At 38.6% G+C, this 16,017-nt stretch overlaps 1 protein-coding gene across 1 annotated transcript in view; it reads left to right on the top strand.

Moving 5' to 3' along the window:
- LOC125462080 (cilia- and flagella-associated protein 46) overlaps positions 1–16,017 on the top strand; it is a 216,794-nt gene that overhangs the window by 112,639 nt on the left and 88,138 nt on the right. The window contains exons 33-37 of the mRNA XM_048551592.2: positions 886–984; positions 3,666–3,780; positions 7,131–7,283; positions 7,671–7,871; positions 11,895–12,001. Coding sequence (XP_048407549.2) covers positions 886–984; positions 3,666–3,780; positions 7,131–7,283; positions 7,671–7,871; positions 11,895–12,001 — 675 coding nt within the window. The remainder of the gene's footprint in view (positions 1–885; positions 985–3,665; positions 3,781–7,130; positions 7,284–7,670; positions 7,872–11,894; positions 12,002–16,017) is intronic.

Here is a 16,017-nt window from a genome sequence, read left to right as displayed (position 1 = left end):
TTCAATGATAGTCAGCATAATTCCCTGGGTAGAATATTATTTATATTTCACCAACTGAGAAACATTTGTCTCTTCATTCTGCTTTGTGTAGCTCAAAGCTTATTTCACAATGTCTAGGACGATATTCCATGTAATATTCTGTGCATCAGGCTTCATAATTCTGCTTTTAACCATCTTAGCAAGCAGTGTCAAATAACCACTCAATGCCTTGTCCTACGAACACCAGTAGTTTTTTGAAATTTGCTTAAATTGGTATAGTTTACTCTTCCTGAAGTGACCTCCTCAGATTTGACTGCACCTTCCTAAACAATCACTGTTGGCCTGCAATTTGCCAGCAGTTGAGGCCAAAGTGACTAGAGTATAATACATTGATATAGCACTCCCCTTTTATTAAATAGTGATATAGATTCTGCCATCCTATAGTTCCTTAAACATAATTCCCATTTCAGAAAATGATTAAAGAAGTAATGAACAGCCTTCTTTAATTCTTCGGTATATTGGAATTTACGCTGTGCAGGCCTGGAAACATTTCTTCTTTTCTTCCCATTAATTTCTTCATGCAGTTTTCTTCTGAGCATTTCTAGCTATTAGTGGCTCTCCTACTTATAACTGCACTGAACTATTTTCATCTTCCCACGTAAATACTGAGGCAGAATGCTTGAGAAATAATGTATTCTTCATACCTTTGTTAATACAGAATGCATACTTTAACAGATTTGTTCAATGTACAGTTTCAGTTACTTGAATCCTAGCAGCAGTTAAGATTTGCAATATCTATTTCCTCTATGACAGCAGTTACTAAATCACAAAATTACACTTACCAGATGTTTCGTTTGTACTCTTTCTCTTGTCCTGAAGTACAAATATAGTGTTTATTTTCTACAGGCTTGCCCAGATATGTTTGGAACTGAATCTAAGGCAGGCTGCACAGTACCATGAAAAAATACCTGGATCAGTATTTATTCATGAGGCAGAACGAGCTAAGTATGCTATTTTTGTTATTGTTCAGGATGGTGTAGTTCATGTTTGCACAAATAATGCAATTTTTAAAAAAATGTGAAAGTGTGAAGTTAACAATTTTCCTCATGGGTAGATTAAGCTATACAATTGAATGTATACTTTTCATCTTATAGAACCCATTGAAATGTAATTTATGAAGACCATTAGTTTCAGTATAATTGAGCAAAGCTTACAATGTTTTCCAGATACAATATTGAATGAGAAAAGCAAAGAACTATTTCAGATTAAACTTTCCAATTAATTTTATGTGGCATTCTCTTCAAAATATTAAATTATGTCAACTAAAGTAAAAATAAGGAGTGACATACAGTAGATGGCTAATCCAGTGCCTTCTGTTTACACACGTCAAACTTAAAATTATCCCTTGGTAGAACTGAGTGAATATTTTCTGCCCACAGTATTTTTCAGTTTCTTCTATTTCAAGAAAGCTTTGGTGTGATCCTTTCTTTTGCAGCACTGGAGTTGCAGTATTTGAATGAATTTTAGATAATCTTCTAATAAACCTGTTGTTATTCTTTCTGTGGCCTCCCAATACCCACTACACACAGCCTTTGAATAGCTGCATGTGTGTAGGGTTGGGAAGGGGTGCTCCTTCCTGCTGCTGAATATATGCTCAGCTGTGCCTATTCAGAGTGTGTGTTTAATCAAAATTTGAATTAATATCATTGGCGTCATATCACTGTTAAGTTTAGTGTTTACACAGCATCCTGTACGATGTCACAATCTGCCCACTGTCGTACCTTCTGTGCGTGCAACTGTGTCCGTGCTAATACTCAAGATGATGTCGAGAGAGACTAGAACTGTGCACATATGCATGGAACCAAGAAGCCACTTGTCATACCTAAAATATCATAATTGCATAGCGGCTTTAGTTTTAGAGTTGAGCTGTTTTACATCCTTGTCTTGTAGTGGGCCATGTGGTAATTGTGGATAGAAGGCTACTGCCACCAATCATCTTTGAATGGGTCTCATAGGTTTACGGAGGTGAAGGATCAACAGACCATAAATTGGTTTGCTGCAAATCATTATGTTGTACATACCTCAATCCAAATGTAGCCTCTTCAGTGAACTGCAGCTTGTGCAAGCTGCTGTGCTATTCACAGAATGTGCATATCAGTTTGTAAATGCTTTGGAGAGAGTGTTAGTTGTTGGAATAGGCTGTTCATACATAGGTATGTGAGGGCATAGATTTAAGGTGAAAGGGGAAAGATTTAGAAGGGACTGAAGGGGCAACCTTTTTAGGAAGAGGATGGTGCGTGTGTAGAATGATCTGCCAGAGGAAGTGGTGAAGGCTGGTACACTTACTCACCCAGATGCTTTTTAAATGTTGTATGTGAATAGGAGGGGTTTAGAGGGATATGGGCCAAATGCTGGCAAATGGGACTAGATCTGTTTAGAATAGCTGAATGGATGAGTGAGAATGAAGGGTCTGTTTTCGTGCTGTATGTCTCTACGAACTTAATTTAGGCCTTTTTTCATGAAAGTTTAGAAGAATGAGAGATGAGCTTATTGAAACATACAAGATTCTGAGGGGTGCTTCAAAGGGTTCTTGTTGAAAAGCTGTTTCCACTAGTTCAGCAATCTTGAGTCAGGAGACACATTTACAGCATTCTGACATTCTCATTTTAAAACTAAGATGCAAAGCACCCCAAAGGGGAGTGAAAGTCTTGTATTCTCTGCTGACTCGTAGAGCCTCAATCACTGAAATGTTTAGAGGTGGTAGATAGACTTTTGAAATATCAAGGAGTTGAGGGGCTGTGTGGAGCTGGCATGAAAGGGGAATTGAGATGTGGGAAGAACCAGCCATAATATTACAGAAGGGTGGAGCTGCCTTGAGGGTCTGAGTGGTTTGCTCCTGCTTCTTTTGTTCTTCTAATTATACTTAGAGTTTGTGAAACTTAACAATTCCTTGGTCCATTGCTTGTATCATTGATGGTAAATATTTGCCAGACATTGCCTGTCAGAAAACCTTAGCCTCGGGATGTGCTGATGAATTGTCAAGTAATAACAATATCTTGCAGTTTTCACTAAGCCCAAATGAACTGCAATAAGTACCGCACCTCTGAAATAAGTGCTTGTGAAACCAGTCCAAATATATTTCTTTGGGTGTTCAATGGTATCTTGTTACCTTAAGAATGTAGTGAAGATATTCTTACCCCTTGAATCATGATGGGCACCAGCATTTTTGAATAAACATCAGCTTGTGTGTTCGAGTCACATTAGCACAACCAAACAAAGTTAGCCTAACTTTTCTGCCCTTTACAGCTGTTACTTACATCAGCTGTGGTTAAGCTTTTCATTGGTATGTAATACCAAATTAAGGATGTTTTCTCAGCATTATAGATTTGCTTAACTGAAAAATTAATTTTATACAAATAGTCTAGACTACTTGGCACTCTGCTATGTCAATGCAGCAGTTCCCACAACAAACCTGTAATTTTTTTTTCAATCTCTTATTAAAAATGAAAATTCTTGCCTTCGTTCATTTATTTAATTAAAAAATCCAGTTTTCAACATCACCAGACTTTAGTCACATTTGCGGCACTATACCATATTATTAGTGGTTGTAAATAACCATGTTTACTTTTGATTAATTTAAATCTTGTATAGTAAAGATGCTTAACATGAATATCCTGTTTCTAAAGATGTCGGCAAGAAGTTGCTCATCTGAAAGGTCAGCGATTGCACGCTGCAAAGGAAAACCAGTTAACTGAAAATGATAACCTAGCTGAAACACTAAAAGATTCAAACAAGGAAATGGTGAGGCATGACTCTGAAAGCAAATATTGATCACTTTTGTGGTTTGCTGTCTTTTTTTTAATGACGATCCCAAGTGTGGTAAGAGAGAAGCTTGAAGAAAAGAGCAAAGTCTTTTCAGAAAGAAAATTGAGCGATGCTGTGAATATTTTATAGGAACGTAAGAAACCAGAACTGGAGAAGGCTGTTTGGCCCTTTGAGCATGGTCCCCATTGAACAAGATATGATTGATCTTCTATCTCAATCCCAGCTTCTCACACTGTCTGTTAATAGTGAAAAACGTATCCAATTTGTTCTTGCATGTGTTCAGTGACTGAGCACCTGTAGCTGACAGGGTTAGAGAATTCCAAAGATTCACAACTTGTTGAATGAAGACATTTATATTCATCTCAGTATAAAATGAAAGATCCCTTATCCTGAGAATGTGGCCCCATATTCTAGATTCCTCAGCTAGGGGCAACATTTTCTTAGCTGTTCCTATGTCTAGCCTGTTAGAAATCTTATATTTTTAAATTTGATCACTTCTCATTCATTTAAAATCAAGGTACTCAGCTTAAACCAATCTATTTCTCCTCGAAGGAATTACTCCTCATTCCAGGCACCAGTCTAATTAAAATTACTTGCCCTAGAGGCAGAGCAACAATGTCCTTTAGGACAACAAAGCCAATCTATAATTCTAGTAAGATTTCCATATCCTTGTAGACCCAAACATTAGGCTTTTTTTGTTGCACTGGCAAATTAATTTTTTGTAACCATGTACAGAGACAAGTCAGGTCCTTCTGAATGATTATGTTCTTAGATTCCTCACATGTACTCCTGTTTTATGGGGATTTCTCAAACATGACATAAACCCAAGTTCGAAACTAAAAGACTTTGAAAGTCATTATTGCCATCATTTTGTACAGTCTTTTAGCAGTAGTTTGCGATACCAGATGTGCCAGTGTCTTATAAATGCTTAAGGTTCCAGTCTGAGGCGCTTTGCTATTAGCAGATTTTTCTCTGGAACCAGCAACAACATCCAAACAACGCGATGAGCTGAACTTTCTGCACATAGTACAGTCTGAAAATCCCACATTTGACTTATCAACCATTTCAGGACCAAACCAACCAGGGCAGGATCGTCAATCCTCTCTCCAAAGGGATTGCTTAAGAGGAGTGTGGAATTAGCAGCAATAGCTTCAGAATTTGCCCATAATGGTGATATCATGTCATGCCTCAAAGGCAGATTCTTGGTTCATTCTTTGGTGATACTTCATCCTGAGTCATTGATGTTTCCTACCAGTGCTGATTTGCGTTTGCCTTCCGTTCTGAAGTATTGGGTGAGGAGGCAGATCCCCACCTAGAACAGGCATCAAACTTGCATTGTTGATATTATTTTGAACCACACCTTGGCTATCTGAGTCAAGCTGACTTTGGATAGTTTCTCCATAATTAGCTAAATAGTTACCCAGGAAATGTCAAACAGAAAAAATGAATGTAACCCAAGGGCAAGCCCAGAACACACACTCCAATCATTCACAATGACACCCCTGACTGCACACTGATTGTGCCACCCCTTCTCATCCTCGAGCTACCCCTCCCCAATAAACTGACAAGCTGCACCAACCCAACTGGCACCTCAGCCACCTGCTATCCCAATCATGTGCCATCCTACTCAACTACTCCACTTCCCACCTGTCACCACTCCCATCCACCATTCTACCTATCTGCCAGATCTCAAAGCTCCCACATCCTGCCCAATTCACTCACCCAGCCTGCCAATGTAACCCACTGATGTACCCATCCTACCTATTATCGCATTCACCAATTCCTTAACATTCAGACTGCACTTTTAAACATACTACGTGGCAGCTAGTGCCATGAAAATATGTGTGTCGAGTCTTGCCCTCACTTTACTGTATTTGCCTCAGCTCTCCAAGGGATGCTGTGTTCTGCATTTCTGATAAAACTGGGCTGAGGGCAGCGCCTCAAAAGAAATATGTCGCACGGTTGAGTTGGGATGAAAGTTTGTGTGGAGTGGCAATCTGATAATTATTGCTGCTCCTCAGAAGAGCTGGGCAAATATGAATTCTTGTTTTAATAATTTTTATTTACATTTGACTCAGTCTTATTTCTTTTCATGCAGATCATTCAAGAAAATACAGGGTTCTAGGCACAGCACAACATTTCAATGCTCATATTTATAGTTTATACAATTCCCGCCGTTAACAGCACAGAGCCTCTTTAAATTGGCCCAATATTTTTAAACCAATGAAATGAGTTAAAATCAGATGTGGTATGCACTTTCACTTGCTGTACTAAAAAAGGAGGCCTTTTTAATCCATCTTCATTTGACATAGAGGGACAGCACAAATCTAACAGGATGCTTCACAAAGGAAAATTATTTAAACTCTCGGGACCTGCTCAGCCTTTGAAACACTTGCCACAAAGAGTAGAACTTATGCTTGCACTTGAAAGACTTTTGAAATTCTTCAGAAGCTGTTAAAATAAACATATATCCATTCAAACTCCCCTTGAATTTTTTTTTCCCAACCAAATTCTGATAATGCTATCAAAATGGGAAGATGATGGTAATTTTCTGGGTAGATGGTGGAATTTGAATTCAAAAGAAATCTGGAATTTAGAATCTAATGATGACTGTGAATCCATTGTTATTTGTTAGAAAAGCTCATCATGTTCACAGTTTCCTTCCCTAAAGGACAATAATCGTCCTTACCTGGTCTGGCCTACATATGACTCCAGATCCACGGCAATGTGGGTGGTTCTTAACTGCCCCCTGGGTGATTGGGATTGATGCAATAATGCTGGTCAGCCAGTGATGTCCTAATCCTATCAAGAAATTAAAAAAAAACCTGCCACCCTCACCTGTCTGGCCTACATGTGACTCCAGAGGCACAGCAATGTGGTTAGTCTCTCACCTGCCCACTGAAATGGCTTAGCAATCCACTCACCACCACACTTCAAGGACAACTAGGGATTGGCAATAAATGCTACCCAGACAGTGATGCTGTTAAACATAACTCAACGTCTCCTTCACAGCTGAGTAAACAACCTCTTCTGGACTGAATCCATTAGTGATCTTCGACCTTAGGCAAGGATTTTTAATGAGGTTTAATTTCAAAATGGAGTCAACTGAAGCCAAATGCAGCAGACATGATAGGTGGCCAACATGTTAGTTCATGAAGTCTTGTAACTGATGAGCCAGTGGCGATGGTGCTGATTCAGTCTCCTGCTGTCTTCCTCTGAATGGTGGATGGGAGAGGGCATTTGTAAGGTTGAGAAATGGCCCAATATCTGCCACATGGATGAAAATCCAACCCTATGTATAATTTTTAATTTAATTTTTAATATAGAAGATGCCTACTACAGCACCTGTGATGAATCGCCAGAAGTTGAGTGGAGTTTCTGTGATGGATGTTTGGATTAATAAAGCAGACGTCTTGCTGCAGCTTGCATTTTATCAGCCTGCCAGAACTCTACTAGCAGAGGCTCACATGGTTGCAAAGGTTAGTTTACTGTCCATCCGTGCATGATTTAACAATGCTATTAATGATTTTTGAAAGAAAATAATGGTCATTAATTAAATTGCTGTTACCTGTCAAAATACAAATTAACTTTGGAGTAATTAATGCATATATTTATTCCCTATCCATAAAATAGAGATTTCCATAGCTTTCCAGCTAAAATTCTTAAAGGTTTGCAAAAAAAGCACAGACAAATTTGATGGGAATTTGAACCCAATTCCAAATATCCAAGTTTATGTTTCACAAATAAATAACACATCCAATTTATGCACATTGAAATTTCCAGTCACTTTCTCATTTAATTCTGGTTTAAGTGTTAAGTATTCCTGACACAGCTTTCCAAAATTTTCATCTTCTTTCCTCTATTAGGAGTTTCAAGACAAAGCCAATTTGGCAAAGGTCCTATACCTTCTGGCTGTTCTAGCCAATTGTGAAAAAAACCACGGCCAGGCTAAATTGCTGTTGAAAGAAGCTCAGAGTATTGGAGGAAATGAATATTTCTGGTATGACACAATTACTTGTCTGATATGTGCAATTCAGGGAGAAAATCTTGAGAATTCAAAGGAACAGGTGAGAAACTAATGGCTATCTCATTCCTAACAATTTAATTCCTATAATGAATTAAATGAACCAGATCAGAGAAGAAAGACAGAGTCACGTTTATTCTTGATGAGAAATGGAATAAGAGGTTTTCAGGGATGGACAGTGTGTACTTCATGCATGTTTTATATTTATTCCTTCCAGGAGTAGGTCATGCTCCTAAACACTCTCATTTCTCTATGCACTTTTTCAGGATTTGTCTTAATTTTCCTTAATATCAAACTTGAGCAGCTCTGTCTGCTGTCCTACCCTAAATGAACCCAGGCTTGAATTTCTCCAGTTATTGATTATTTGAATCAAATGTAGTCAGATAGTCAGGGAGGTCTTCTTCACAGCGATAAATCAATTGGACTTTGAATCTGCAGTCAATCCTTTATTAATGTACTGTACTTCTCAAGTGCATTAGTAATTAGTTTGTTCTAATGTCACAGTACTGCATAAACAAAATAAGACCCTGATCTCCATGGTAGAATTTGAATGCATTAAAAAAAATCTGGAGTTATGAGTCTAATGTTAATCATGAAACTGTCTTCGATTGTTGTAAAAACCCATCTGGCTCACTAATGTCCTTTACAGATGTAAACTGTCATCCTTACCTTGTCTGGGTTACATATAACTCCAGACCCATAGCAATGTGGTTGATTCTTAACTGCCCTCTGAGCAGTTAGTGATGGGCCACAAATCATGGCCTAGCCAATGATGCCCACATTCTGTGAATGAACAAAAATGCGGCCAGCGTTATGGAACAGTCATGAGACATCAACTTCAAAGTTTCAGAACTGAAAACTTCCAATAGGTTTTACACTGCAACATGCAATAATGCATGGCAATGGCTAATATACAAGTCTTTTGTCTTTGGCAGAATTTGAAACCAAGTCTCCAGAACATTGCCTTGGTCTCTAGATTAATTGTTAAGCGATGATACCACTAGGCCATCACTTCTCCCTGAGGGGGCCTTAAAATTTCTTTACAATCCCTTTAGATCAAGCTCTCAGTGCTGTTTGGTGAATTGCTCATATATTCAGCATTCCTGAATTGGCATTAACCAGAACTGTAACCTGTATGCCCCTGTCTAAGTCTTTTTACAACCTTTGATCTGTACATACTGCTCGTAAACAAAGCTTTTCACTTCTTCAGTACATTTGAGAATCAATCAATTAGTACTGTAACCACATGTAACATTTCCTCTCTTTCCTTAGAATTAAGACACATGTTCCATTGTAAATGAAACATTAATTTATAAACATGTACAGGGTTAGACGTTTATCTTCCAGAAAATATGGATCATCTGTTACTTCAGCCAAGGGTAACATTTTGAATTAGTTCTCTTTGATGCAACTCTCAGTTCTAGAATACCTCGATAATGGTATCGTCTCACTTCAACTTTAATTGGGAAGAAGTTGGCCTACTATTTCAAGAAGGCATTTGATAAGGTGCCACATGAAAGGTTATTACACAAGATAGGACCTCATGGTATTGAGAGTAATGCATTAGCATAGATTAAAAGTCAATTGACATACGGAGGACACAGAGTCAGGATTAATGATTCTTAGAACATTGAACATACGACAATACAGCGCAGAACAGGCCCTTCGGCCCTCGATGTTGTGCCAACCTATGAACTAATCTATGCCCATCCCCCTACACTACCCCATCATCATCCATATGCTTATCTAAGGACTGTTTAAATGTCCCTAAGATTAGCAATGATATAATGAGTGGAATACCACAAGGACTGATCCTAGGCCTCAATTATTTGCTATCTATCATTGATGGCTTGGAGAAGAATGTAATATATCCAAAATTGCTGATGATAGAAAAAGGCATGTTGTTGTGTGGACAAAATTAATCCACGATGGGATATTGATAGGTTCACAAAGTGAGGTCATGCAGTTTGCTTGGAAGAATCGAAAGGAAGACTGTTACTTAAATGGAGAGAGATCTCTTTTTAAAAAAAAACATACAGCGCAACAGGGATCCAGTTCTCCTCATGCATGAAACACAAAACTTTATCATGCACATACAGCCAATAGTTAAGAATGCAAATGGAATTTTGACCTTTATCAATTGGAGGTTAGAGTTTAACAATAGAAAAGTCTTGTTACAATTGTACACTATGTTGATGAGGCTGCACCTGGAGTTCTGTGTACAATTTTGGTCATATTTAAGAAAGGATTTACTGTCTTGAGGCTCCTCAGAGGGTGTTCACTAAGTTGATGCCTGGAATCAAGATTTGACTTGTGAGGGAACAAGTTAGACCTTTATTCATTCACATTTAGGTGAATGAGAGGTGCAGTAATTGAAAGTCATAGAATTCTGAGGGGTCTTGACAGGGTCGATGTTGAGAAAATGTTTGCACTAGTGGAGGAATCTCAAACTCGGTCACTTAGTTATGGCATAACGGGACATTCATTGTTCAAACATTGCAAAGAGGTCTCTTCTCTTGGAGATTATTGAATGTATGGAATTCCCTACTCCAGCGAGTTGTGAAGGTTAGATCACCAGAATATGTAAAGAGAAAGTCAATAGATATTTGAAATTCCAAGGAGTTGAGGGACAGGACAGATCTTCCATGATCTTATAAATTAGCAGGCTTGAAGGCTGAATGTCTTATTTCTTTGTCCTATTTATGGTCTTACATATTGAAGTCACTAGACTTGAGTCCCAAGGAAATGCTATGGGGATATTGATAAATATCCTATCCAGGCTGCTCATGGAGTTTATGTTCAATAGATTAACACATCCAGAATTTAAAGCTAGCTTCAGTAAATGGCATTCGTAAAGCTGTAACTGATTGGGAAAAAAAAACAAAAATCTATTTCACTAATGTGTTTTATGTTACAGTGTTTCTACCACATGTATGTGGTGTTAGAGCTCGAGAACTACTCCTCAGTGAACCAAGGTTTCTTTGCATTCTTTTACACTTCGCAGTACACCATTTATTTTATAACAAAAAATATTGATGTATCTTTAGTTGGTTGTAATTAAAATGCATCATGTTGGAAGGCTAATCAACCTCTTTTCACCATGACCCTTAAAAATCCAAACCGGTTCTCTTTGTCAGCAAGTAACACTCTGTAATGTTAACAAGTTTCGACTTTTACAAACATTATTGTAGTTATATCACCTTGTGTAGCTAAATGGCTCATGTCTCTTCTGTATCTGCGCAGTTCTAAATTAATCTTACATTCAGTATGCTATGTTTTAACCTTTAAAGCTTTGACCTAGCATCACCCTATACCAAGTCTTCCAGGCTGCTATATAATGATATAACCTTTAACTATATATCCTATATATCTATCTAGTTGTCTAATTAAACTCTTTCAACATGGAACCTGTGCTGTCTCAATAAATAATTCCAAGAATTTCTGTTATAAATCATATTATCATGTTAATTTAGGGCAAATAGTTCTTGATATCCCTCAACCTACTGCCTTGGAGCATTTTTGCTTACCTTTTAAAATAGTCAATGAAGTCAGACATGAAAGTCTGTCATCCTGTCCAATGCCAAATTTTTTAGTATTCATTCATGGGATGCCATGAATGTTGCAGGCTAGGGCTGAATTTATTACCCAAATCACAGCTAAGAGTCAACACATTGATGTGGGTCAGGAGTCACATGTAAGGATGGCAAATTTTCTTCTCTTAGTGATCCAGATGGGATCGTTAACAACAATTAGCAGTATTACATAGTCACCGTTAAGCGAGTGTTTTTATTCCAGATTTTTTTTAGTTGTTGAATTCAAATTCACCGTCTTCCATGGTGTATTTCAAATCCATGTCCCCAGAACTTTGGCTGGGGTTTTGGATTATTGGTGCAGCGACATTACTACTGTGTCACTACCCTCAAGAATGCCTGACACCACTGTCCTGTATTTGCATCTTGTATTTCAAGAGTGTGCTGCACAAATGGCATAAAATTGTACACTTAAAATATTATTGTTTATAGTATTTTGGTTACATGTATAAAAATTTGCTTTACTATATTTGCAGGCTTGCAACATCTTAAAACAAGGCATTGCAAAATATCAGACTGTTTTAGAGGAAAGACCTCATCGACATTCAGTTCTTAAATTTATGATTACTTCAATGGAAGCCAAGTAAGTTCTGTGTAATAATAAGATAGTGTAGGAGAATTTCTGTGATTTGAAGAGAATTGCTGTAACTATTGTTATGACTGGTGAAGAAGGGTGAAATGACACCCTTAATTATTCCGCAGTTCATTTGAGTAACAGGCTTTTTTACCATGAATTTAGAGAAGGTGACTTTTGGCAACTCTCTTCCATGAGTCATGTTTTGATGTTATGAATAATTTACTTGGACAGGCTTACTTAAATGAGATGAAGAAGACGACTACAAGTTTTCTGAAATTATCTGTGTTTTTCACTGAGTTAGGAAGGTCTTGGTACCACAACACTATTCAGACAGTCACGCATATTTGTCTGAACCTGCGCATACACAACTATAGATCTCAGTGCAAAAGACAAGACTTCCAAGAAGATGATAATCCCTGAAAGTATGAGGGAGTACACCATTAGCATTTCCTGGATTGCTCTTGGTGAGGTAAATTCAAAACTGAGATTGTTTAGGTATTCTCCTGGATGCAGTTACACAAAGCAGAGTTCAATGTTTTAGAAGGTCTTGGTTCATAATTAGATTTCTGACTGAGATGATCACATTTGCAGAGCCAGACACAACACTTCCAAAGGGAGAGAGCTTCTGCAATTATCTTTGGACAGCACTCTTGCATAATCTCTGTCCCACTTGGGAAAAGACCCTTGCCCATTATTACATTCCAGATTGACTATGAATTCATATTTGCAGCAGATATTGCTTTCAAACAAGTAGTATCAATTTAATGTCTCATGAAAGCTTTCAGGATGGTGTGAAACAAAAGAGATGTGATGTTTCAAGTTCCCCACAGGTTTGATCTTCTGTTTCACATGCCACCTGACAGAATGCAAAATTGTGGAATTTATTTTAGGTCAGTCTCTGTTTTAAAAGAAAACACAGTGGTCTGTGGATCTTAGTATTTGTATCAAATCCAACTGTCAAAAGAGTGATATCTTCAAGACAAAATCAAAAAATGTATCTTTGTATCACCTTAGGAAAGTACAATGTTTCCGAGGTTTATGCTGTGGACTGTCCATTTTCAGTTGGACCAATTTCTATAAATTCTATAATCACAGAAAATTCTTCAAATTAGTTGAGTGAGGAAATTCAATGAATACAAAATCTTGCTGGAATTGGTGTGCTATGTTACTACGCATATAGTTCTGGGTCTTCTCGTTTCCAGATAGTTGGAGATCAGATTTAGCCCGAAAGGAGCAGTTTGGGGTCTCTTAGAAATGCCAATGCACTGACAACACAGTTATTGCCCAAGAAGCTTAAACTTTTGATCAGTAATTATTTGGCATTCGGAATATCCAGTGAAATTCCCAACTCTGAATTAGAGTTGCAGATTGCAGAGGGTTCCAACTCAGTTACTAGGAAATGTTAGAGGAATGTGAAACCTGCTTTAGGTTGTGGCTAATACTCCAAAAGTAGATCTTCCAATCACTTGAATCAATTCCAGTGAAAGCCTGACACCACTGTCCCCTGTTTGCATGTACACCCTACCCCATCAGCCTACCCACTTACCAACCAAGCACCCTATCCCCATAGTCAACTTACTCCTTACCTCATCACCCACAACACATGATATGCCAAATACCTGATATCTTACCTCTGTCCCACCCACTTGCCCTTCCACTTATTTCCATCTTACCTTATACACTTACTTCCACTAAATAACTTTTAATTACTTACATGCCACATGTATACCCTCACACACCTACTACTGACAACCTCACCCACATACCTCCCAAACGTCTCACTCATCTAGTATGCTACCCTTTTATCTGCCCGATGCCCCACCTTCTCACCCACTCACCTTCTATCCTTTACCCCATCTCCAACTTGTATTGTTCATTTCTCTAAATAACTGTCAAAATGACTTTGGGACCTTAAGTATTTTCCTGTCTGGGATATAGCAGTTAATGCTGGAAAAAATATGGAAGTATCTTGGCCTCCAACAGTGATCCTGCATTGAGTGGATCATAAGCTGATTTCCTACAATGGAAGCATCCAGGACAGGACGGGCTATGAAGCCAGGCTGTAAAAATTGTTGGCAGGTGAGTGGGCAATAATCTTAAATAGGATTGCTGTTGGTTAGATCTGTTCCAGCAGTAATTGGAAGACTAGAGGTTTAATCTTCAATGTCTTAGGCAGTCTCTCGAGATGGAGGATGGCTTGCTTCTACTCCACTGTGTCCTGAGATGGATGATAAGTTCAATTTGTAGTCTGTTGATTCTGCCAAGTGAGGCAGGTTATGCCTGAAGTGGCAGACACATTATATATTGGATGCATGTGCACTTTCTCTGCTGCTTGGATTTTGTCTCTGCCTCTGTTCTACCAACAAAGTTTCTGGATATATTCAGTGTCTTCCCAACTAAACCCTCTTTCTGTTTGGTCAAACCAAGAACTCCACTGGGGATGTTTGACCTTATCAGGGATACTTTGAGGACACCTCTAAACTCTTGGATCCATGCTGAAGGTTGCCTAGCAATATCCTCTTAAGTAAAGTTGTTTCCTCAGTGCACACCCAGATGGGGCAATTGTAGAGATGCTTATCTATCTCCCTCATCTATCTCCCTCATCTATCTCCCTCATCTATCTCCCTCATCCATCTCCCTCATCCATCTCCCTCATCCATCTCCCTCATCCATCTCCCTCATCCATCTCCCTCATCCATCTCCCTCATCTATCTCCCTCATCTCCCTCATCTCCCTCATCTCCCTCATCTCCCTCATCTCTCTCCCTCTCCCCCTCTCTCCCTCATTCAGTAAAAGAAAACCCTCAAAAGAAATGCAGCTGAAGAAAAATTTCAGTAAACTTTATTTCTGGGAATTGTAGGAAATTCCAGAAGTCAGAATCTCTGATCTCCTCATGAATTCTGAAAACGAAACAGTTAATTCAATCCAAAGACTTTGGTCTGACTGATTTTTCAACAAATTATAGGATCTTCCAAGACCCTTCTGTCAAGAGAACTTGATATTCTTGAGAGGAAACTGAAGGAACTAAAGTCAGAGTTGTACAACACAAGAACAGACCTTCTGGTCTAACTTATCCATCCTAACCGGATATCCTAAACTGCTGTTGTCCCATTTGCCAGCAGTTGATGTGAATCTCTAAGCCCTTCCTGTACATGTACACATCCAGATGCTTTTTAAATGTTGGTATTGTATCACCCTCCACCACTACTTCTGGCATCTCATTCCATACATACACCATGCTCTGTGTGAAAAAGTGACTTCATCAACATCCTGTACAGTTGCAACATGACATCCCAACTGCTATACTCGGTGCACTGACCAATAAAGGCAAGCTTACCAAGCACCACCTTTACTACTCTGCCTGCCTGCGATTTTGATTTCAAGGAAGTATGAACCTGCACCCCAATGTCTCTTTGCTGAGTTGTATTCCCCAGGACATTACCATTAAGTGAATACATGCTGTAATGACTTGCCTTAACAAAATGCAACACCTCACACTTAGCTAAATTAAACTTCATCTGCCGCTCCTCGGCCCATCATAATCAAGGTCCTGTTGTACTCTGAGATAACCTTCTTCACTGTCTACTACACCACCTGTTTTAGTGTCGCCTGAGAATTTACTAATCATACCTGCTATGTTCACATCTGAATCATTTAGTCAAATGCCAAAAAGCAGTGGACCCAGCACTGATCCTTGTGGCACACCATTGGTCATAGGCCTCAAGTCCCAAAAAAAACCTCCACTACCACCCTCTTTTTTTTTTAACCTTCTAGCCAATTTTGTATCTGAATGGATAGCTCTCCCTGGATTCCAAATGACCTCACCTTGCTGCTCAGTCTATCATGCAAAACCTTGTTGAATGACTTGCTGAAACCCATATAGATAACATCTGCTGCTCTCCCTTCATCAATCTTCTTTTTCACTTCTTCAAAAATCTCAATCAAGTTAGTGAGACATGATTTCCCAGACACGGTGGCATGTTGACTATCCGTAATTAGCCCTTGTCTTTACAAATGCATGT

The sequence above is a fragment of the Stegostoma tigrinum genome, chromosome 20, assembly GCF_030684315.1.
Source record: "Stegostoma tigrinum isolate sSteTig4 chromosome 20, sSteTig4.hap1, whole genome shotgun sequence".
Lineage (NCBI taxonomy): Eukaryota > Metazoa > Chordata > Chondrichthyes > Orectolobiformes > Stegostomatidae > Stegostoma > Stegostoma tigrinum.
Note: the sequence above shows the minus strand (reverse complement) of the source record. Positions and strands in the feature narration are given on the sequence as shown.